Genomic DNA, 24,580 nt, shown 5'->3' with positions numbered 1-24,580 from the left:
TTTTATTGATAATCCATGCCGAATATTTTCTTTTTACTTGTAATTCAGATTAACACTCCTGAATGAATCTGTATAGTGACAAGTCTAGTTTAACTCCTTTGTTGAGGAAAAAAAAGAATGAACTGAGAAAATGTGGAAGTCAGCTCTGAAACTCAGAGAACAATTCAATTCTTTGACCCAATCCCTGCATACTTTGAGCCCAAAGGGATAAATCAATCTGTCCAAAAGGAGCCCCTGGGCTCATTTAGGAGGGGAGGTGGGCAGACTGGTCTACTTCAGTTAGGAGGCTTATATGAGAAAGTAGTTATGACTCATTTATAGCATTTTTCAGTTACCTACCTTTCCAGTGGATGGATGCCTGTGAGCTTGTCCAACTGAGACCAATAATATGTATACTTTGAAATGTGTATGCCAGCCATACAATTGCTGTTGGAGAAACAGACCATTCTAACAGTTATTTTTCCAATGAAGTTGGTACTCATTCCACATTTTTATCTAAGAGAAGAAAATAATAATAGGAAGGGTCTGCACAGGAGCTTGAAACTAGCTAGTAAAAGTGGAGATCCGTCCAAACACATTAAAATTCTATTTTTCTTTACAAGTGTTTGCTGCAGATGACCCCCACTGATCTTAAATATATTTCTGTATCTGTAACTGAATAGAGGTTTTCCGTACAGCATGTTCTAATGGCACTCTGGCCTTTAGCCAACAAGGCACTGAATAAGGCTATTTTTAAAATACAGAAACTGGGAACAGCTGCAGCAATCAAATTTGATAAAAACAGAGAGGAACTTTGCTTCCACCCCCCTTTTTTATGGTTTGTCCAAGTTTAGTCTTCTTTCATAGAACTGCTTTTGTTCTGTTGTATGAAGGGCTACAAGACCAATACAGTGAAGCCCTTTTAAACAAATAACTTTTAAAAGAATATGTCTAAATAGAATAATTTTTCTTTTACCAAGGCTATCAATGCAATAGTATTTTAAAACTATTAAAAAAGGATATATCTCTTGTAAAATGAAGTGTAAGAAAAATGAGATACATTGGCAAAGTATGTAATAAAATTAAAAGAGAGAGAGAGAGAGAGAGAGAGAGAGAGAGAGAGAGTGTTTGGTTTCTCCCATCCCCCAAAGTAACTCCTTGAAAGGGAAGATAAAGTCTTTAGTTTCTCAGTCCTAGAAGTCTGAAAGTTTGCATTTGAACTCCCCTTATATTCTCCAGTGTTGCTAGGAGTGAAGGTACTTTTAATGTCCCAGTTTTACTTTCACATTACTATTAGTCATGAATGTTGCTGTGTTTTCTAAAAGCTGGATTAATATCAGTGTAGTTCTTTTGTAGAGATAAAATGGCATGCTTTGTAGAATGTAAAGGAAAACTTTCTCACAGAGACATTTTGTACTTATATGAATCCTTCAACATGTCTATATACAAAAGCTTATTCTTTATTTTTTAAAAAATTAGAGCTCTTTGGAAACTCATAGTACATGATTAATAATTGTCAGGAGGTGACTGAATACCAAAAATCTCCTATACAGCACTACATTGCAGGTTTTCTCTTCTAAGTGATTTCATGTATGGAATGGATTTCTCTGCTTACTTTGTAATTGACATGACAAAGGATATTGCATTACTTATAAGTATTTACAAATGGAATTAATGTTAAAGTCCCATTTAAAAAAAAAACTACTTATGTCAATATAATTCAGTGTAATAATCCAGGATAATAGTATAATTCTTTTTCTGAAAGCATAAGGTCATAAAATAAAATTGCTTTATTGCACAATAATGAGGAAAAAGGAGAATATATGCAAAATAGAAGTGTTCAGGTGTATACTAAACTGTACTAACTTGTTAGCAGACAGCCTATTAGATATGATGGTCCATCTGTCCACAATCTGTTATAAACTTTCAAATAGATGGAAAAACAAATTTAGCTATGTCTTTCGGACTGGAATAATTCTTTCCTAGAGGCACCAATGAGTCAAGAACTGTTCATCTTTAACAGTGAGGAAATGAAGATATGAAATGGGGTTTGTACTTAGGACAATGACAGGTCCTGTCTCAGTGCATGGATGAGGGGTCCTCAGTCTTGCATTAACAGCAAAGCTCCCTAAGTACACACACTGTTCAAAGTAGAAATTATTACATTCCTATTGTGCAGAGCCTTGAACTCAGCAGGTTTTCAAGGGTTCTCTGGCCAAGACACCAGACTTCAGGATATAATCCTATATTTTTCCCACAACAAAAAGTTCCAAAGGAACATTGCTGGAATTTAATTTCATTTAGTCATGTAGTCTTCTCTCTGAAGACAAACTGCCAGGAGAATGAGATTTACTTCTGACCAGCAATGTTTTTATGCACAATAACCCCAAATATAATAGAGTCTTTCAATCTCTTGCTAGGAGTGTAATATTTATATGTAACCAGGATAGTTGAATACCAAAACAGCTCAGTTATACAGGAAATGTTTAGTGTAAATCACTATTCCCTATCATTATATTTTGTCCTTATTTTAATTTTTAGCATTAAATTTATATGTGAGTTCAAAAGCACCAAGTTTTAAAAAATATATATTTTTTTCATATTTTACTGAAAGTAAAATAAATGAACAGTAGAAATATTAAATACTATATAGCAAGAAAATGAGTGTTTTCGAAGTGCTCCTGAAAAATGAATGGAAAGACTAAATAGTCATAGTAAGGTAATACGGATACTGCCCTCTAAGAATTAGATTTTAATTTGGAACTTTTTTTTGTTTTGTTTTGTTTTTGTTTTTGTTTTTTGTTTGCTGAAACTGTTTGTCTCTTAGGAGAATAAGTGTTGATGATTTCCCTGACGACTTCACCCCCCTCATTGGCTCAGTCCTTCCAGATGCCCTTCCAGAAGCTATTCAGTATTCGCTGACATCAGCCTTCATTCAGGAGCATTTGCTTTGTTCAGTGATGGCGCTAATAGGAGGAGACACGTGAAGTAGCTTAGTTTATAGAAGAGGGCAGAGGAGGCACAGTGCTGTGAAAACATTCCCACAGACACTAGCGGTTCATTCACACAGAAAACAAGTGAGAGCCTTCAGTCCCTCCACAAAGCCCTGCAGAACAAACCAACTCTCAACCTAGGAGAGCACAGTCACCGCCTACTTCTGCTCATAGACTTTCTGCATACCTTTCCTGAGAATGCACGCTGTGGATCTCAGCAATGCATTAACCTCTATGGGTCTTATGAAAGAAATGCTTATGATTGCTTGGATTGTGTGTCCCGTGGTGAAGATCACTTTTCAAATACAGTGTAACAAAGTGATCTGCAGGCCCTGGAACTTCTCTGTCAAAATAGGGAGGTTGTTGACAACACGGTCATTTCTGGTCTTCTTTTTTTGGATCCATTTAGACAAGATCAGAATTTTAGAATGAAAACACATAAAGTTATAGTCTTCTCTGGCTGGTTGTTAAAACAAACAAACAAACAAACAAAAACAGATGGCTTTAGAAGAAATGATCAAATCCATTCTTTAAAAGGCATTTTTAAAATCAGGCATGTGATTTCACCCTACACGTGCACGCCCGCGCGCGCACATGAACACATTAACCTTCTTGTTTTTCAAATTTCAAAAGAAAATGAATATTTCATGCTAAATTTTTCCAATAATTCTAGGTAATCCATTTATAAATTAGCCTACACAATCTTTTCAGTTTTTACATTTTAACCATTTTGGATACAAATCTTTCCAAAAAGTGATTTGCATTTCTTAGTCTGCTTATGGGGATTCTTCAGAGATAATTCCCATGTGACCTAGAGCAATCATTATAAATTGTTCTGTAGTGTGTCTTAGTGTGATGACATTCAAAACAATTTAGTGGTAGGATTGTTAGCAGCACCATTTTTAGGCATATATATTATATTATATCATATTATATATTTATATAATTATACAAATTATATAAATATATAATATAATATATAATAAATAATATAATTATATAAATATATGTATTAATAATATAATTATTTAAATATATTATATAATTATATAAATTTATTAATATATAATATAATATATAAATATACTATATTATATAAATATAATAAATAATTATATAATTATATGTATTAATTATAAAACATAGAATTATATAATATATATTTATATATTATATACATTATATATTATATAGAATTATATAATATATATTTATATATTATATACATTATATATGATATATAATATATAAATATATATTCCTTTGTAGCATTTTTTATTTATGTATGACAGCAGCATGCATTACAATTTTTATGACATATATAGAGCACAATTTTTCATATCTCTGGTTGTATACATAGTATATTCACACCCATTTCTGTCTTCATACCTATACTTTGGATAATAATGATCATCACATTCCACCATCATTAATTACCCCATGCCCCCTCCCTTCCCCTCCAACCCCTCTGCACTATCTAGAGTTTGTCTATTCCTCCAATGCTCCTTCTCCCTATTCCACTATGAATCAACCTCCTTATATCAAAGAAGACATTCAGCATTTGTTTTTTGGAGGGATTTGCTAACTTCACTTAGCATTTTTTTCTCTAATTCCATCCATTTATCTGCAATGCCATGATTTTATTCTCTTTTATTACTGAGTAATATTCCATTGTGTATATATGCCACATTTTTTATCCATTCATCTATTGAAGGGCATCTAGGTTGGTTAAACAGTTTAGCTATTGTGAATTGTGCTGTTATAAACATTGGCTGTAGTATGCTGTTTTTAAGTCCTTTAGGTATAGACCAAGGAGAGAGACAAATGCGTCAAATGGTGGTTCCATTCCAAATTTTCCAAGAAATCTCCATACTGCTTTCCATACTGGCTGCACCAATTTGCAGTCCCACCAGCAGTGTATGAGTGTACCTTTTTCCCTGCATCCTTGCCAACTCTTATTGTTGTTTGTATGCATAATAGCTGCCATTCTGACTGGAGTGAGATGAAATTTTAGAGTGGTTTTGATTTGCATTTCTCTAATTGCTAGTGATGATGAACATTTTTTCATGTATTTGTTGATTGATTGTACATCATCTTCTGAGAAGTGTTTCTTCAGGTCCTTGGCCCATTTATTGAATGGGTTGTTGTGGGTTTTTTTTTTTTGTTTGTTTGTTTGTTTGTTTGTTTTTGGTGTTTAGCTTTTTGAGTTCTTTATATACCCTAGTTATTAGTGCTCTATCTGATGTATGAGGGGTAAAGATTTGCTCCCAAGATGTAGGCTCTTTATTCACCTCACAGATTGTTTCTTTGGCTGAGAAGAAACTTTTTAGTTTGAGTCCATCCCATTTTTTGTTTCTTGATTTTAATTCTTGTGCCACCAGAGTCTTACTAAGGAAGTTGGGGCCTAATCCCACATGATGGAGATTAGGACCTACTTTTTCTTCTATTAGATGCCGGGTCTCTGATTGTATTTCTAAGTGTCCTTGATCCATTTTGAGTTGAGTTCTGTGCATGGTGAGAGATAGGGGTTTAATTTCATTTTGTTGAATATGGATTTCCAGTTTTCCCATCACCATTTGTTGAAGAGGCTATCTTTTTCCAGTGTGTGTGTGTGTGTGTATATATATGTATATATATATATATATATATATATACATATATATATACACACACACATATATATATATATATATATATATATATATATATATATATATATGCATTCATCTATTGAAGGGCAACACTTATTGTTGTGTAGAGTCCAGCAATGTGCTGCTCCACTGTGGGAGACCTCCTGGAGGCATGCTCACTGAATATATTCAAAGGAACAAATATTCCTTTGTAGCATTTTTTTCTTCTATCACTGATAACATCTAATTATTGTTATCAGTATGTATAATTACATGGAATTTGCAGTCAAACATAACTAGCTGAAACACCAGGCTTTCTGTTACATGTGAAGATTTGAATGAGCAGTTTCATCAATAAACAAGTTTATTCATCAATACAATGAGGAGAATAATACCAGGATTATTGGGGGAAAATGGAAAAAATATCTGTAAAGCTCTGAGCAGAGAGTCTGTTAATAGAAAGCACACAATTTATATATCAACCCTTCCCATTCCCTCTCTTTTGAGAATAGACCTAATATTTTATAATAAATTATTTATTGTTAAAAAACCATTTTATATTTATATACATAAATTCTTTCTAAAACTTTCTCTACTAACCCCCTTTTTCATTTGTATGTTTTAATTTATGGAGATATGGAAAGTAGTTATTTGTGCTTATGAGAAGTACATCTAAATTAAGGATCAATGAGCAATGGGTGGACATGTTGAAGAATCCTTGAAATCTGCACTTTAGTGAATGTATTTCACATATATATATATTATATATATATATATATATATATTTTTTTTTTTTTAAAGTTTACTCTGGGAACCAGATGTGTAGCTTGATGTTAGAGTATGTGTTTGGCATTTGTGTGTCCCTACGTTCAATACAATGAGAGGGTGGGGGAGGTTATTGGTTACTTTGGATCCCAGACATGTTTCCAATCATTGCTAGATAAATAAAACATCACTGAAAGGGCATACAATCTACATATCTACATATCTTCACTTCTGAAGGGATGTCCAACTGCAGAGCTAGTCTGGTCTTGCCATGGCCAAATAAGGATTTAATAAGTGGTGTTATAATCAACAAGTTGTGATTATTACAGTATTACTATTAAGTCACTGAGCATACCTCCAGGTGGTCTCCCACAGTGGGGCAGCACATTGCTGGATACCACATGCCATGCCCGTGCATCATGCACCAGGTAAAAGGTTCACCTGCTTTGCTCCAGCTCCCTTTCCCCTCCAGCAAGACAAACTATATTCTATGAAATACAAAACCCACATTCAGTCTGTGTTTGCAATGTATCCTCTTCTGTTCCATCACATATGGTAGTCTGAAACAATTACATAATGAGACATACTATCAGGGCAAAACTGTCAAACCGGAGAGACTAAGCAATGAATAAATATTATCCACTTATTAGCTATGCAGCTCTTGCATTCTCTATCTGTGCCCCTAATTTTAGATTTTATATTCATACCCTTGATTGCCTATGCAGCAAAATAATATGGTACAATATTCAAGAACAGATTTACAAAGGCAGAGGCAAATTCTATTGTAAAGTAGAGTTTCTTGCCATTTTGGTGGTATAGTCGTCTTTGTAATTCCATTGAAATCTACTGATTTTTCTCAAAATAGTGTTTTAAAATTCAAAGGATAAAATATATAGGCTTAAAATTTAGTCAATTATGTTGAAATAATACTAAAATTTTGATTTAGTAACATATGTGCTTCCTTATTAGCAAATTAACTTCAAAAATCTAGCAGAGAACAAGGGATTACTAAAATTTATATATATATATATATATATATATATATATATATATATATATACACACACACACACACACACACACACTGTATACAAATATTTTTAATTTAAATCAAACAAAACTTAGATTATTATTTTTCTAGGGACAACTGAAGATATTTGGGGATTGTGGATGATTGAAATTTGTTACTATCTTTTTTTAAAAAGGAAGTTATAATAGCTATAATGTAATATGGAAATGTCCCTGATAACTATCAGTAGCAATAGATCATAGATATTGCTACTACAACTATGTTTTTCTTGTTTAAATTTATACTTGAATTAACTTTTAGTTTCAGTTACAGGGTACTGATAATAAATTTGTATTTTCCCCATTCAGATTCACAGACTTCGTATTAAGAATCTAGCTCTAATATGACCCAATTTTGATGACTTAATTAAGTTTTTCCCTCAGAACCATCTCCTAAGACTTTAATCTTACAACTTAAAGTACCTAATTTGAAAGATTATCTTGCCACCATTACTCCCATGGAGATATTTGGAAAGACATTAACTCAAAAACCTAGTAGTATTTTCCTCTTCAAAAATATACTTTATAATATTCAATTGAACAAAAGGAAGATCTTCCTGAGGAGACACACATCAGACACACACACACATACACACACACACACACACACACACACCTATATCAGGGTGTGAGAATGTCTCAATGCTTGCAGGTAACTCTAGAAGGTAGAGCTAATTTTCACCTGGATCTCCAAGTCTGGCTGCAATTTTTGTCTTCCTATCTGTAACTCCACTTCTTTTTCTGCATTCTCAAAAAAAGGTAACAAAAATGCAATGACTGAGCATAAAGTTGAAAGTTAACCTCCTCTGGTTCCTTTTGAAATAAAGTTAATTAGAAACTTTGTTATTTCATGATAAATAACAAATGTATTGTGGCAAATCTCCTAGTTCACCAATGTGGTAAGACACCATGGTTGAGAACAGCTTCTCTATACGTGGATACACACACTGTGGAATCAGTGCTGCAACATTATGCCTTTCAGGCCATTGAGATGCCATTTAACATTTATTGAAGCAGAGCTAAAGTAAAATTTTCGGTGATCTGAAAGAGTTCATGTTTCTCTTAAGAAGAGGTTGGCAAACATTTTATCTTAAGGGCCAGATAGTGAAGATTTTAGACTTTGTGGGCCATATGGTTGCTGTAACAACTACTCTACTCTGAGATTATAGTACTAGGGCTGAAACAGACTAAATAAGTGTGACTATGCCTGATAAAAACTAATTAATGGACCATGAAATTTAAATTTATACAGTTTTTATATGTGTCAGTGTATTATTCTTTTACATTTTTTTTCACTTTTTAAATAAACAAAAGTAATTCTTAAGTCATAAGCCATGGAAACTGTCAGTGAAGTGGATTTGGTCCATGGACTATGTTTGCTACTCCTATTCTAAAATGTGAACTCAATAACAAGGTAGCAAATCAATTAAGTAAGTTAATGTGATTAGGCCATCGCAGGGAGAGTTGCACTTAAATTTTGGCTAGAATGTGAGGTGAAGAAGTACTTGATATTCAGAGCATACCACATATAGAAACAGGGTTCAGAAAATATATGGACAGAAACTCTATACAAAATCAATCAAGATTGATCTAAAAGATCACACATCAGGGCATCAGTTATGTATATACTGTGAAGATTGCACTGCATCAAAAATTGCCCATGCATTATGAGAGAAATATTTGCATGTCACAAACTTAGTTCTTTTGTTTTTGTCTCTACCCCATGACACTTTGTACTTGCGCCAGTGTTTGTAAACATTCCACTATTCCCATACAGTTTATTGTGTTAGCAAGAACATAATCATTTGAAAGCCTAGGTGTTGTAAACTTATGAGAAATAGCTTCTTTAGTGATTATTAATACTAGAATTGATTTTCAGAGTATTTTTGCAGGAAAAAAAAACAAAGACAAATTAAAAGAAAGAAAAAAAATAGAAGGAGGGTGGCAGACAGCAGCAATATGGTGTGAGTGTAGACAAATCTCTGTGATTCATGGAAAAGTTAGGGCTCACAGATTAACTCTGTTGCGAGAAAGTGTTTCGTTTCTTCTAGAATAGTTCCCATCAACCAGCCTCAGATCATTACAAAAATTAACATGGAATTTCACCTCTTTAGGAATTAGGCAGTACAACACCTACAATACCAAGTGTGAACTTCAGTCCTGTGACGGTGCTGCTGGTGGTTTTTGTTTTATAAATATCACCAGGCACACATCTGGAGCTTTAGAGCTTGCCACAATGCTGTTTTCTGGTTGACATATATCTAAGAAATGCGTATATTAACACCCAGGCTACAGAGCCAAGCACATTTTAGTGCCGGCTACAGCTGAAAGAATATGTTTCTATTCCTTGTCCATCTGTTCTTGGCAACATAAATTTAAACTAGAAACAGAATAAGCTTCATGAGAAATAAGTCTCAATAGGGGTTAGAGCAGCGAGGTGGAAGCTCTGAGCTCTGACTTGGTAACATTTTATTTCCTACCTGAAAGGTTGTTTTTACTTGGAGCAATCTCATGCCACAGCTACAATTTAAAATTTTTTGATTAATACTTTTTAATCATGTGCTTTAAAAAAACATATGATGGTTTGGTCACACATTCTGTTGTAAGTGAAAATTTTAAAATTTCCAATGATCATAGATAGGCCTCATGAACTTTGAGATTTCAAACGCTCTTTGCCACAGTTGAACTGCACTCAAAGTGAATCATTAGCATCTCTGAACTCCAGGCTAGAAGGGGTTCATTAATAAGGAGTGAGGGCTTTATATACAAAATGGTTCCATAGAAAACAACTTTCTTGTTTTTCTAGGAGTCTAACTTGGCTATGGCCAACTAGCACATGTTTATTTGGTATCATCATTATGCATTCCCACTGTAGGCCACTTCCTCTAGATTTTTTTTTCCTACTAAAACAGTCTGAATTTTTAAATTTTCATTTAAAAGCACGTCAGGAGTATATGGGACTGCTATAATAGAAAGGGACCGGGTGTGATTACCCATACTACTGCTTGTAAATCCAGGGTCTCAGCACTCAGGTCAGTACCTGAGCAAATGGACTCTTGGGGCAGCATCTCTGGGGTTCTATTGGTGCGAGTTCAGCCTCTACTTCTGAGTGACTGCAAATTCTGTCATTGAAAAGGACCTCCCCACTAAGTAAGAAACACTTATATAGTTTTTAAAGTATCTGCTTTTCATATAACTGATTTATCAAAGACTAGCCTAGTGTTTATGCTTTAAAGTGGCTGCTTTCAATATTTTACTGTATCACTTGTTCACTGTGCAAATATAAAAAATTACCTTCTCTGATTCTCACCTTCTCTTTCTAGAAATGGGGATAATTGAATTTTTCTTAAATTAGTTCTGAGGGGGAGCCAATGAAATTAATAGAACATGATTAGTCCAGTGACAGCTACTTGATAAACACCTAACAAGTGGTACTTATTAATATTAGCCCACCTTTAATGTTTTCTCCTAATAACAATAAATAATTACACTGGGCTAATTTTCTAATCTGCTCCTAAATATTAGTTTGGTAGGGTATGTTCCTTAAGAAAACATTTCTAGAAACTACCATTTTTTTCTTGAACTTCTACACAAAGTTACTTATGACTGTGGACAAGTCACTCAAGGACTTGGGGATTCAGTCTTCTAGTCTATAAAATAAAAAGATTCAACTCCATGATCTCTAAGGTCTCTCATTTGAGTAATTTTTTAAAAATCATGTTTGACAGCATATCCTCATACTTTATTTATAGTGATGAGATGTGTACTTGCTGCCAAATGTCTGATGTAGAATGTATAAATGTTCCATATATACATGTGGAATAACATTAAGTTTGTTGATGTTAGAAACTACTGGTATGTTTTTTGGCATTATTTGGCTCAGAATTTTTTCTTCCCACTTGTTTTAGAATAAGCTGACAGCACATCGTTTTCCATAGAACCTCAAAGGTTTAGTGAAACTGAGAGTTATAGAAGTAGGCCATCTTTACTTTCTGTTTTTAAGACAGAGAATCTTTCTTTGTGAAGGGGCTTTCATTATTTCCATAATATCCAATATCATCAAATTTTGGACATATGCATATTCACTATAACTTAAAGGCATCTGTTTTCTTTCAGATCTGAGTGATCAGCTGCTGGAGGTGGTTGGTTTGGAAGGAGCCATGGAGATGGGGCAAATATACACAGGACTGAAAAGTGCTGGCCGAAGACTGGCTCAATGCTCTTCTGTGGTCATCAGGTAGTTCTTTTTCTGTAATTGACAGAGGGGTTTGGCATAACTTCACCAAAACTAATCAAAAGCACACAAGACTAATAGTGACATTTATTTTTGCTTCAAATGAGCAATGGTTAATATTTATATATTTCAAAATGATAGAAATTGGCAGATTTTTAAAGAGTATTGGCTAGCTATTACTTATTAGGTCCTTTGAAATCTGATTCTCCCTTGTTGACTACCATGGAAATGGTGATGTGTCCCTTCTAACATGCAAATTTAATCTCCCCTATGCTCTATGCTCATGCACACTCAAGTTTACTGAGGCACTATTTATTAAGTAAATACATCCAAAATAATAATTAAAAAGTTATTGATCAACTATGAACTTAAATTCTTTCATAGCCTAAGTGCAACACTGTTTCTGTGAAATTAAATAGTAATAAGTTATTGTATGGTAAAACAAAATGTGAATTAAATTTGAAATTTTCCAAGGAAATTTTCCCATTATTTCACTGGTGAAGAGGGGAAAAAGTCCATTTTGACAAGGAATCAGTCTCTTGGATGTTCGAATTCTGTGTATCCTTAAAAATAAACCCTGGCATTTTTTTTTGCATTCATAATTTTTGTTTTTAACACCATATTTACCAGGAAGTCTTAACATTCTTATGATCTAGGTGCCTTTCAGAGTATTCATTAATAGTGAATAAATATCTCCCTTTCAGACGAGATAACTTTAGAGGTCCACTTTACCACATTTGCCTTCCCTGGTCTCATCATCGTCTATCCTATATATAGTCTTTTATATGATATATTTCAATGTTATACTTACAAGGACATATTTTTCCCTAGGACTAGCAAGTCTCTGCCAATGCAGATTGATGGGGAACCATGGATGCAGACACCATGCACAGTGAGTACAGGGTAGCTAAAATACCCTGTCAGTTTCATTTTTACAAAATGAAAATAATAAATAATCACAGTATCTAATCTTTTGTCTTGCCTCCTTTAGGACCTATAATCAAATAATTCCCCTCTTACTTATGTATCAAAGCCATTGCATTCAAGGTTTAGCAGTTATATGCCCTTGGCAAATTTCAGTTTTTGAATATATGTGTTAACCTACGCATAACTTTAAATACCATGGATCAATTATAAACTCTGGAACTAAGCAAAATACAAAGTTTCTAAACTTTCTTGTGTTTATTTCATAACACCTTATGAGAAAATTATTTATGGAAACTTCAGACATAAGTCTCCCTGAATTTATTACTCATCTGTTATTTTGTCTCCATTTAGGGACTTGTGGGTTTGCTTTTCTATAGAAAAAACAAAAATCCCCCTTTTTCTACCATAGTTGTTGTCTTCATAACATGATATCATTTTTTTTATTTTTCTAATTAGTTATACATGACAGTAGAACACATTTTGACACATCATAAATGGAATCTAACTTCTCCTTCCTCTGGTTGTACATAATGTAGCGTTACACTGGTTATGTAATCATATATGCACATAGGGTAATATCTGATTCATTCTACTATCATTCCTACCCTCCCTCTGTTTAATTCAAAGTACCTGTATTCTTCCCTACCCACCTCCTCATCCTTATTGTGAATTAGCATCTGCAAATCAGAGAAAACTTTTGGTCTTTAGTACTTTTGGATTATCTTATTTCACTTAGCATGGTATTCTCCAGTTCATCCATTTATTGACAAATGCCATAATTTCATTCTTCATTAAGGACGAGTAATAACCTATGTGCATATATGCCATGATTTCTTTATCCATTCATCTGTTGAAGGGTATCTAGGTTGGTTCCATAAGTTAGCTATTTGAATTGAGCCTCTATAAATATTGATGTGGCTCTGTCACTGTGGTATGCTGATTTTATGTCCTTTGGGTATAAACCAAAGAGTGGGATAACTGGATCAAATGATGGTTCCATTCCAAGTTTTCTGAGTAATCTCCATATTGCTTTCCAGAGTGGTGCACCAATTTTCAGTCCTACCAGCAATGTATAGATGTACATTTTTTCCCCACATCATCACCAACATTTATTATTGCTTGTTTTTTGTTTGTTTGTTTGTTTGTTTTGGTATCGGGGATTGAACTCAGGGACACTTAACCATTGAGCCACATCCTCAGCCATTTTTTGTATTTTATTTAGAGACAGGGTCTTCGTGAGTTGCTTAGGGCCTCACTAAATTGCTAAGGTTGGCTTTGAACTCTTGATCCAGGAGGATCAAGCCTCAGCCTCCAGAACCACTGGGATTACAGGAGTGCACCACTGTGCCCAGCCTGCTTGTAATCTTGATAACTGCCATTCTAACTGGAATGAGATGGAATGTCAGTATAGTTTTGACTTGTATTTCTCTAATTGCTAGAGATACTGAACATTTTTTTCATATATTTGTTGATGGATTGTATTTCTTCTACGAAGTATCTATTCAGCTCCTTAACCTATTTATTGATTGGGTTATTTGTGTGTGTGTGTGTGCACATGTGTGTGTATGAACGCGTTTATGTGTGTTGTTTTTTGAGTTCTTTATATTGTGATATAATTTCCTTCAAACATTTTGATTCCCCCCAAATTTTTATTTTCCTTTGTATGGTGAATATCTCATATTGTCATAGTTCAAAAGCATGCTAAGCTCTTGGCATTGGGGATAGAAATATGGAAAGGATCAACAATATAATTATCTCCAAAAACTTACATTCTGATAATAGCTGACTAAATAATTAATAAATACGTATAGAGCAAATATAAGAGTTATGACAAAAATAAGGTGAAATAGTGATGAGGAACTAGATGGAGTATGGGTATCCTACTTTAGATAAGTGGAATGGGAGATCCTTGGAAGGAAACAGTAAGGAAGATGGTGTGACCAAAGCTTCTAGAGATCTGGAGAGTAGTAAAAGAAAATGTTAGAAATGGTGGACAGCAGACATGATAGTATGTGCAAAACATGATAGTATAGAGTTAGAATTTTATTATAAATGCAATAAGAAACTATTAAATGCTTTAAGTATCATCTGACTTACATGTTTAAAGTTCACATTGACTGCTATGTGGAGAATATGCTGAGGAGCAGATAAGAGACAGGTTTATCCATGTTGTCTGGGAGGTGGCAGGGAAGGAACAGGGAAAACTAAAGTTTGCCAAGGGCATGTAATTTGAGCTACATTCTGGAGTTTTGAGCAGGAAGAATTTACTAATGCATTCTTTTGATATGGGAAATGGGAGATGAACAAGGAGTTTTAGTTGAGGCTAACTCGGACCTATAAATGACAATGCTATTTACTTAGTAAAGTTGGGAATGAAACTGATTAAGGAATAACAGGGGGCTGGGGATGTGGCTCAAGCAGTAGCGTGCTCGCCTGGCATGCGTGCAGCCTGGGTTCAATCCTCAGCACCACATACAAACAAAGATGTTGTGTCCGCCAATAACTAAAAAATAAATATTAAAACTCTCTCTCTCTCTCTCTCTCTCTCTCTCTCTCTCTCTCTCTCTCTCTCTCTCTCTCTCCCCTCTCTTAAAAAAAAGGAATAACAGTACAGGGCCTTCATCTTGTATAAACATTGTGTTAAGTGCTGATGTTGAATGAATTTATTATTTTTCACACAAACCCTGAATAAACATCTGAATTATCAGATGGAAAAGTGAGGCTTTGGGATTTTAAATAACTTATTCATGTTCTGTTATGTGGCAAATATGAAACTCATACCCAGGTCTCTTTATTGAAGTATCATTTTCTCAACTTCTAGTTCAAATAATGTAAACTACTGATTCCAAACAGCACACCCTAGCAAATCAAAGGGAATTTTTTTAATTTTACCTCTTAAGATTGAACTCTGGAGCTGTTAGCTCAACCTTAAGTATATAGCACATAAACATAACCTCTTGTTCATTTCTTATTCTGTTTCATTATTTCCTAAACAGTAATATTGGCTATTTCCTGTGCTTTCTGCTATTTTTTATTTTTGGTTCCAAATATCCTTTTTAAAAATTCCTTTCCCTCTACTTACCGGAATGTCTATATTTATACTTTATCTATTCCTCTTTAGGCTCTCCAAATGACACTTCTGAATTCAAATTTATATTCACATAGATGTTAAGGGTGTAGAAGTAGTGGTAGTGATGGTGGTGATGTTGGTAGTAGTGGTGGTGATGGTGGCAGTGATGGTTTTACTGGTAATGACATTATGGAGACATTTATGATAGTGGTGGAAGAGTAATAGTAGTTATGATGGTTATGGTGAAAATAGTGGAAAATTTCCTAGTGATGGTAATAATAGTAGTTGCAGTGATTATGGTGTTCATGATTGTAATGCAGAATGGTAGTGGTTATGGTGACAGTAGTTCCCTTGTCTTTAATAAAAGGTCACTATTCATCAGTCATGTCACAACAAAATAAATTTTAAAAAACAATGAAACCAAATAACTTCTATGAATATTCATTGTATTCCTTTAGACTCTTTGGGAGAGTAGAGTCTCTATACTATGTTGTGAGTAAAGAAGCTGAAATGGCAATGATAAAAATTCACATTTATTAAGTTCTTATTGTGTGTACATATTGAGGCACTCTCTCTGTTGACATATTTAATTCTCCCCAAATAACCTATGTTTAGCCTCACTTTATGAATGAAGCCACTAAGGTAGGCAGAGACTAAACAGATTGTCTAATTCTGCACACCTATTAAGTGGCAGAGTAGAAACTGAAACTCAGGTGGCCTGGCTCCAGAGTCCTCATTCTTCATCACTGCGCTTACGGTGGACCTCACCCTGGAAAGACCCCAGTGTACCCAAATGAGCCACCTCCAGAATGTGACCATTTACAAATCACTTACTGACCTTCTCCAGCTTTAAAAAAACTATGTCTATTGAAATTTAAATAGTGTTTAAGAATAATTGTAGCTTATTTCACATAGCACTTTTGATGATACTTGTAACTTTTATTTTAGTTAGTAATAGTATATTCATTTCACTTCTTAATTATCATGATCAACAATTGTTATTTTAGTAATAATGTGTATATAATTTACATTTAATTTTCTCTTCTCGTAAATTCACTTACTCATTTATGCACTGCAGCCTACACTGGGCCAAGAACTGTACTAGACTGTGGCTCATTATTGTTATTTCACATTCTGGCTCATTCTGTTTTTCCTAGAACCACATGGAGTTCTAAACTTTAAATTTCATTTTAATTGAAGAGAATATTTAATATCCATAGCATTAGTATGATTTAACTAGAAAGTGTTTTATTTTCTTCAATCAATAACACAATATTTTTCTTACAGAACATAAGAATTGGTAGAATGTTAAAATTCTTTGCTGAATTTAAATACCCATGAGCTGATATTCAAGTTATGAAGAGTTTCTCTAGATATAATTTTAGAAGAAAGCAGAAGTTTTATTTTTCTTTAAATAGAATATATAAAATAGAAGGACAAGCAATAAATGTCTTGATTCAAAATCCATAAATATTTTTTTAAAAAATCAGGATAACACAGGTTCTTAAGATGGCTGGTGGTGGTGCATAACAATGTGAAAGTATTTAATGCTAATGAACTTAAAAATGTAAAGTTAAAATGGTAAGTTCATATATATATATATATATATATATATATACACACACAATAAAAAGTGACTTAAGAAACAATGTAATATTTGTTTATAAACTTTACTAATCCTGACTTCAAAATATGAAGAAAGGCAAAGACAAAAAAGTTTTAAATTTGCCCTTGAAATATATATTTTTAAATTATTTTTATGACTTTCTAAATTCTCTCACTGAAAATCAATCTACAGAAGTTTGTTAAATATCCCTGTGTTCACAGTATTGTAATAATCACCAAGTTAACAAAGAATATATTTTAGCCATATAACAATTTAGTCATGCAAATAAGCATATTTAACTTAAGAGGATCTTAATTCTAGAATAATGTATATTAAAATGTTCTAGAAGAACCTGTATTCGGGCTGGACTCCAGAGTGAAATTATTTCTACCTTCTTCCTCCTGTGATCCTTTCTCCTGAATACAGAGAACATATTGACTCTGTTGTCCTTATATTCCTAAAACAGGAAGAAGAACAGCTGGGGTGAGAGAAGAAGAGAGTTACATGATAGGATAGGGGAGAACAAAGATTAGGTCTAGCTTTATTTTGTATCTGTACACACAACACCCATTAACTCTCCAAATTTTACAATTGATGGGTGCCCAGAAAATTTTTTTTAAGTTAGAAGTGACTGCACATGGAATCAGAAACTTCAAATTCAGTATAACCAAAATGGATTGTTCATCTGCCTCTTCTTCCTGTTCCCCAAATACTGACCTCTTCTCATATCCCAGATCTGCTGCTTTTCTCTATATTATTTTGATTTAGTGGAACCCAGTGTTTTCTTAGCTAGCAATCTGAGAGTCATACTATGCTTATTTATATACTCCCAAATTCAATTACCGTGCCCACTTAATGATATGACCTATTTCTAGAATCTTTTCTTCCAGTCCTACTACCACTGTCATAGACTTGGCGCATTACGTTTCTCTCATTGCTGGCAAATATTACATATATTCTTCCACCTCCATTTTTTGTTCTATTTTAAATAATCCTTCACATTTCCATGAGAATGATCACTATAAAATACTAATTTCACCATGATACTTTCTACTTAAAATTCTTTAATTACTTTCTATCTGATAAATATAATAATTTGAGACAGATTTCCTATTTTACCAACTTCATCTCCTGTTTCAATTTTACCTTTTCATATACTTCTCCCTTGTTCAAAGAAACTTTTCCTCTTATTTAGTTGAATGGCATCAACTGATCCTTTGAAACTCCTTCTGAGCCTCCCCTCCTCCACAAAGCCTGCCTGAGCTCTGCCCTTCTGCTCCTGCACCCATTCTAACACGAACTCACCTGCAAACTCAGCCTCCATGGTCAGTAGCTCTAAAATTATGTTGAAATAATGTTTTGCTGCTTTTCTGAGGTTATAAGCCCAAATTTTTGCCAGCTTAGTACAGCCAGAGTATAGCACTGTGCCTCAAATATGATTTGATTGCCAATACCAAGTGCATTTTGAATTTGTGAATTTCTTAAACACTTCATGGGGTAGTATCACATTTTTAAAAATGCTTTCTACTAAATCTTTTTTCACTGAACATAATGTAGTTTGGCTAGCAATTCATTCACATATTTTTCATATATAAATATATGTAAAAGTTATTTTGAGTTATCTTTATTCATTATATTCTCAAAGCAAAGATTTGAATGTATCAGAGAAGATATACTTTCCCAACTCCCAAGATGTAATCCTTCTGTTTCCTGGTATGGTACAACTAAACTTCCTTGGGCTACTTCCTTTTACTTATCCATTGTGTATTTGTGTTAGTCAGCTTTTCCTCACTGTGACAAACACCTGAGAAAAACTACTTAAAAGAAGAAAGATTTATTTGGGCTCACAGTTTCAGAGGTCTCAGTGAAGTGCATGCTGGATGGCTCCATTGCTTTGGGTCTGAGGGGCAGTACAATATCATGGTGAAAGGGTGTGGCAGAGGAAAGCTGTTCTACTCTTAGTAGCTTGGAAGCAGAGAGAAAGACAGGAAGGGGCTGCTGATAAGATAAAGGCTTCCAGGGCATGCCCCTCTTGACCCACTTTATCCAATTAGGTCTCATTTCCTAAGGTTTCTACCACCTCAGAATAATGCCATCAGATCATGACTCCCATTCCAATCACCTCCCACCTCTAAACGTGGTAGCACTGGGGCCATCAAAAGATGAGCCCCTCAAGGACGTTTCTGATTCAAACTATAACAGTATTTATTGTACAGATTCTTTGACATATAATAGGCCTGTATTAGTTATTATCTGTTACACTTTTATGAAATATAATACCAATTAGGTTTTAATGCAGGATCCCTTTGGTGCATTGTCTAGAATAAGGTAGAGAAAATTCCTGAAACTTTCTCCTACATCATAGAGAATTCGAAGGAATTTATTCATGATCATAAGCTAAATGGTGAAACAACAAACCACAGGTGATATATGAGGACTCATCAAAGTGACAACTGCAGCCACAGTAACTTCTGGAAAGCATTTATGTGTATAGGTCTTCCTTTGCCCTTCTAGGTACCTTTCCTGGTATATACCTCTCTGGATCCTGAACCTACTCACCCAATCTCAGCTTCTCGTGTGTAAATACTTTCAAGATGCCACACAGCCCTGACCTAGCACTTAGCTGCTCCCTGCTGAGTCTGGTGGTCTTGCTGCCTGGAGAATTTGATCCCTGTTATTCCTGAGGCCTCCTGCTGCTCTGATTTTCCCTATGAACACTGTTCAATGAAACACAATTTTCTGACTGGAATGACAGTTCCCTCCACTGATTCTAGCACTTCCTTGACTTGAACACTTGGGCTTTGCTTGCACACTTATCTAGAAAGATGGGATCTTTTCCCCTTACCCAGTTACTACAGGTACCTGTATAAAATAAATATATATATCTTCATTTTGGCCCTTGTTTTCATAAACTCCAGCACAATTTTAAAATTGTAAAGAGGAACAGTGCAGGCCTAATATATCTCAGTTTTGTGTTTAATTATTAAAAATAATCATAATTGTAAGATGTTATTTAATCTTTTTTTTTAGAGAGAGAGAGAGATAATTTTTTTAATATTTATTTTTTAGTTTTCGGCTGACACAACATCTTTGTTTGTATGTGGTGCTGAGGATCGAACCAGGCCGCATGCATGCCAGGCGAGTGCGCCAGCGCTTGATCCACATCCCCAGCCCATATTTAATCTTTAATCACTTGCTAGATTCCATTAATCTCAGGCCACTGATACTGATAATGAAAGATTTTGTAAATGTAAATTTTTCCAGGCCCAGAAATTTACTGCTAAGTAGATGAAGGCCAATAGATTTTTCTAGACATTTTAAAGGACTAGAGATATTTAAGGGGAACCTTTGTCTCAATACCTAATGTTTATTAAATGTATACCATATACTATTTTCTGTTCAGTGTGCTAATATTCATAAATAATTTAATCTTAAGTAGAGTTATTATAATCTCCATATCATAAATTTTAAAAAACTGGTAGCCCGAGAAGTCAAGTAACTTGCCCAAGGTTACATAGTAAGAGTAAGCAGGCTATGGGTCTCTACTGCCTTCTCCTAATTATGATGCTTGCTGCTTCACTCAGTGCTTCTTCAGAGTCTTAATGTATCTCTAAAGTAATAATCAGCTAAAACACATTATTTATAACAGAATTCAATCTTTATTAGCTTATTTATATTTTTGATCTTTTTATGTTTTGCTTCTCAGTGTAGCACAGCCATCCCTCACATTACTGCCAGAATTACTACTGAATACCACAGCTGTGATACCTTGCATCCCTTGATTCAAGTCCATTACCTCCTTATTTCACATAGCATACAATTCAGAATCCACATCATGGTCTTAAATTATACCCCCAACACTAGCACCAGCCTGGCATGTTGCATAGGGACCACTTCTGGAAGATTCATACTTACACTGTTATGGGTGGAGATTCCTCAGTTTTTGTCTTCACCCCCAAAAAAACTTAAAATCAAAATACACAGAGAGCAGATGAGAATAAGTAAGCATGTTGCTTTATTTAACAAAACAAAAGTACACCCCAGAGAGCATGGAGTTGGCCATTTCAAGAGAAAGGGGTGGTCTTCTGCACTGTAAGGTTTTAAGTTCTGCTTGGTATCCTCCTTGCTCAGGAGTTATTCAGTTTGGGTGGGATGATTACACCTGCCTAAGTTTCTGCACCTGTACCAATTTTACTGTGTCAGAACTGTTCCTATCACTGCCTAAATAAAATGAAGGTGGGGGTGGTGAGTGGGGAGAGATGTCACCAAAGACTATGGAACTCCTGACAAAACTCAATGCAAACAATAGGATTATGATCCCAAGGTCATCTACCACTAGTCCCTTGGAGGATGATTGTATCCTTTCTTCAGATTGACAGAGAGCTGTTGGTGCACAAGTTGGTCTGTGGGGAGATATAGCAGCCAGCTGGGTGCCACCCAGGGGTGGAACCTGAATTTTCCTTCCACACTTTTGTTTACATCTATCTAGCTACCTGCTCTAACAATACTGCTTCCTTCTGTATTGTGCCTAAAATTCCCATTCTGTTTTGTGGTTTAGAAATAAATTCATTCTCTAGCTTCCAGACAAGCTTCAGGAAATCTATAGCTTCTTCCAACAGTTCTCTGAAACCCATGGTTTGCACTTTTTTCATCTTATCTTACCAGTGGTTTATTATATTTATATACTTAATGTTTCCCTTTTACTCAGATTGCCTGAATGAATTATTCTCTTTTGTTAGGATATATGTATTTTTAAAGTTACTTCAAAATCTTTCTGGACAATGATGGGATTATAGATACTTGCATACACACAAATTTAAAAAAAAAAGGCTCTTCTTCAATGCCAAGTTTAAAAGCACTTTCCTCCTGAAGTCTCTTTAACTCCCCATCTGTCTGAAATATTTGCCTGATCCTTTGTACTTCTGTGACTCTGCTAATATCTCCATGGTGTCCAAACCCACAAGCTTCTCTCTCCGCTAGTGTGTGTGTGCATCCAGCTCTTCTGACCTAACTGTAAGCATTTTAAGATTTCTTCTTTATTTCCCCTTTACACCTTGCATACTGTCTTTTACATAATATGATTTCCAGTAAGTCCACAATCATTTGAATCATTGCTTGCACTATGTAATATGTCAGTTTTCTCAGGTTGCTTTTAAACTTTTTAATTTGTTCTTAGTTTTCAGCAGTTTGATTTTGATGAGTCTGGGCATGGATTTCTTTGAGCCTATACTAGTTGAGTTTTACTGAGTTTTATGTGTCTGTAGATTTATGTTTTGCCAAATCAGGAAGTTTTCAGTCATTATTTCTTCAAATACTGATTTCTACATAACACTCTTTCTCCTCTTCTAAAACTCTGATGACATGTACATATTACATACTTTATTGTCTCAGAGCTCTGAGCCTGTTCATTCTTTTTTCTTTCCTCTGGTTCTTTCTATTATTTAGATAGGATAATAAACATTTCCTTCATTCAAGTTCATTGCTGTTTTCCCCTCTTATCTCCATTTTATCCTTGAGCCTAAAAACTTACAGTTTTTGTTTTGATAATTGTATTTTTCAGTTTTAAATTGAATTTTCAGTTGTACAATTTTCCAATGATTCCTTTTATATCTTCTATTTCTCACCTACCACTTTCTGTCTTTACTCTTGAAGTGTCTCCCATTATTTCTTGGAACATGATTATAATAGCTGCTAACTCCTTGTTTGTTAATCCCAACAATTATATCATCTCAAGGCTTGTATCACTGGGTGTCTTATACCATATACGTTTTTGAAATATTCCTGGTTCTTTTTATTTTGAGAAATTATGAGTTATGTCCTGAACATCTTAAATATCATGTTTTGAGGGCCTGGCTATTATTTAATTCCCATGGGGAATATTGCTTTGCTGTTGTCATTATTGTTATTCTAGCAGGTGCCTTACCAGGTTAGGTTCAGGTCACAGATGTTAATTCATCTTCTATAAGTTGTGGCCCTGATATCAGCTCAGTTTTCAAAGTATTTGTAATATTGTTCAGATTTATATTTCATGTAAAAGATCTATATGTCTGTCTGGACTCCCGATGGTAGCCTACACTCTAATTCAGTTATAAGTTATCAGTATTCTGTTTAAGGTCACATCCAGGCCTAGTCAAATAAAGAGAAAATTCAGGGAATTCTACAAAGCTTGGCAGGATATCTTGCTTGAGCTCCCTCCTCTCCATGATCTCTCTAATGTTTTTCATTTCATGTAGTCTCATGTTCTAGCAAGAATCCAAGAGTTTAGTTTTTCTGCTCTGCCATGTATTTCCTGAAGTAGCATCTTCCTCCAGGATGGCAAGGGGATACAGAGAGAAAGAAAGAAATAGGAGATCCCTATTGAGCCCATAATTCCTTTAATGAGTTAAAGTCTGCCCTGCACTAAAGTGTTAGGCACCTGCCGCTACTATGTAATCAGCTATGGACCTGTGTTGGTAGAGATTGTGGTAGGGTTGGTGTACAACACTTTATTTTCCTTACTGTCTTTGGTCTGAAGGGCTTTACTCTCCTATTCTTTAAATGAGAAAGATAGGATTTTCCTTGAAACTCTATGTATACCTGGTATACAGTGCCCAATATAAATAAAGAAGCTCCAGTTAAGTCCAAGCCAGGAGATACAAGAAGGGAGAAACAACAGCAGGAACATCATCACTAATTCTGTAGCATTTAGTGTTCTGACATTTTTCCCTAATCTGTCTGTTATTATTTACTTTTTGGTATCCTCAGACAGAGGCTTGGTGTAGGATGTTCAGGGTTTATAGCCATATCCAGTGGGAGCAACAGAATAGAGTGTACTTACTCCCTCTTGGCTAGACCTGAAATCATCCCCTATGTCCTTAGATGTTATATTGCTCATGGCTCTTCTTAGATGTGACTGAATTCTCTCCAAGAGTCAGCATTTCATCAGCCTATCACTCATGCATGTTTATCCACTAACTTGTGGATTTCACAATATATTTCGCATTTTCATATCACTTAAAAAATACTAGCTATATCTAATAAATCTTTTAAATCTTTAATCTTAATGTCATACCCATTTTGATAAACTGTCTTTAATTTTTTTCTACTCCTCTGTCCTATAGTCAGCCAATTTGAGACAGCATCTACCTCATTGTTTAAGAGAAAATAATATGGCCCCAAAGCACAGCTCTTTTATTTACCTCTAAAGATAAGATTAAGATTTTAGATATTTCTCTGTATCAAGAATGATGTATATGACCACATGGGGTTTTTGTTTTCCATTACTTTATAGACAGAGACATTCATTTTAAGACTGTTATTAGTTATCTG

General features: G+C 34.5%; 1 protein-coding gene across 9 annotated transcripts in view; it reads left to right on the top strand.

Annotated features, from left to right (window-relative positions):
• Dgkb (diacylglycerol kinase beta) overlaps positions 1-24,580 on the top strand; it is a 769,121-nt gene that overhangs the window by 727,854 nt on the left and 16,687 nt on the right. For all 9 annotated transcript variants that reach the window (XM_058585317.1, XM_058585316.1, XM_058585318.1 and 6 more), the window contains 2 exons: positions 11,552-11,672; positions 12,501-12,561. In XM_058585317.1, the coding sequence (XP_058441300.1) occupies positions 11,552-11,672; positions 12,501-12,561 (182 nt within the window). The remainder of the gene's footprint in view (positions 1-11,551; positions 11,673-12,500; positions 12,562-24,580) is intronic.

Source organism: Marmota monax, unplaced genomic scaffold (assembly GCF_021218885.2).
Source record: "Marmota monax isolate L192 unplaced genomic scaffold, Marmota_monax_Labrador192_F-V1.1 WCK01_AAM20220418_F8-fsc00057, whole genome shotgun sequence".
Taxonomy (NCBI): Eukaryota; Metazoa; Chordata; class Mammalia; order Rodentia; family Sciuridae; genus Marmota; species Marmota monax.
The sequence above is the reverse complement of the archived record's forward strand: the minus strand, read 5'-3'. Positions and strand labels throughout refer to the sequence as shown.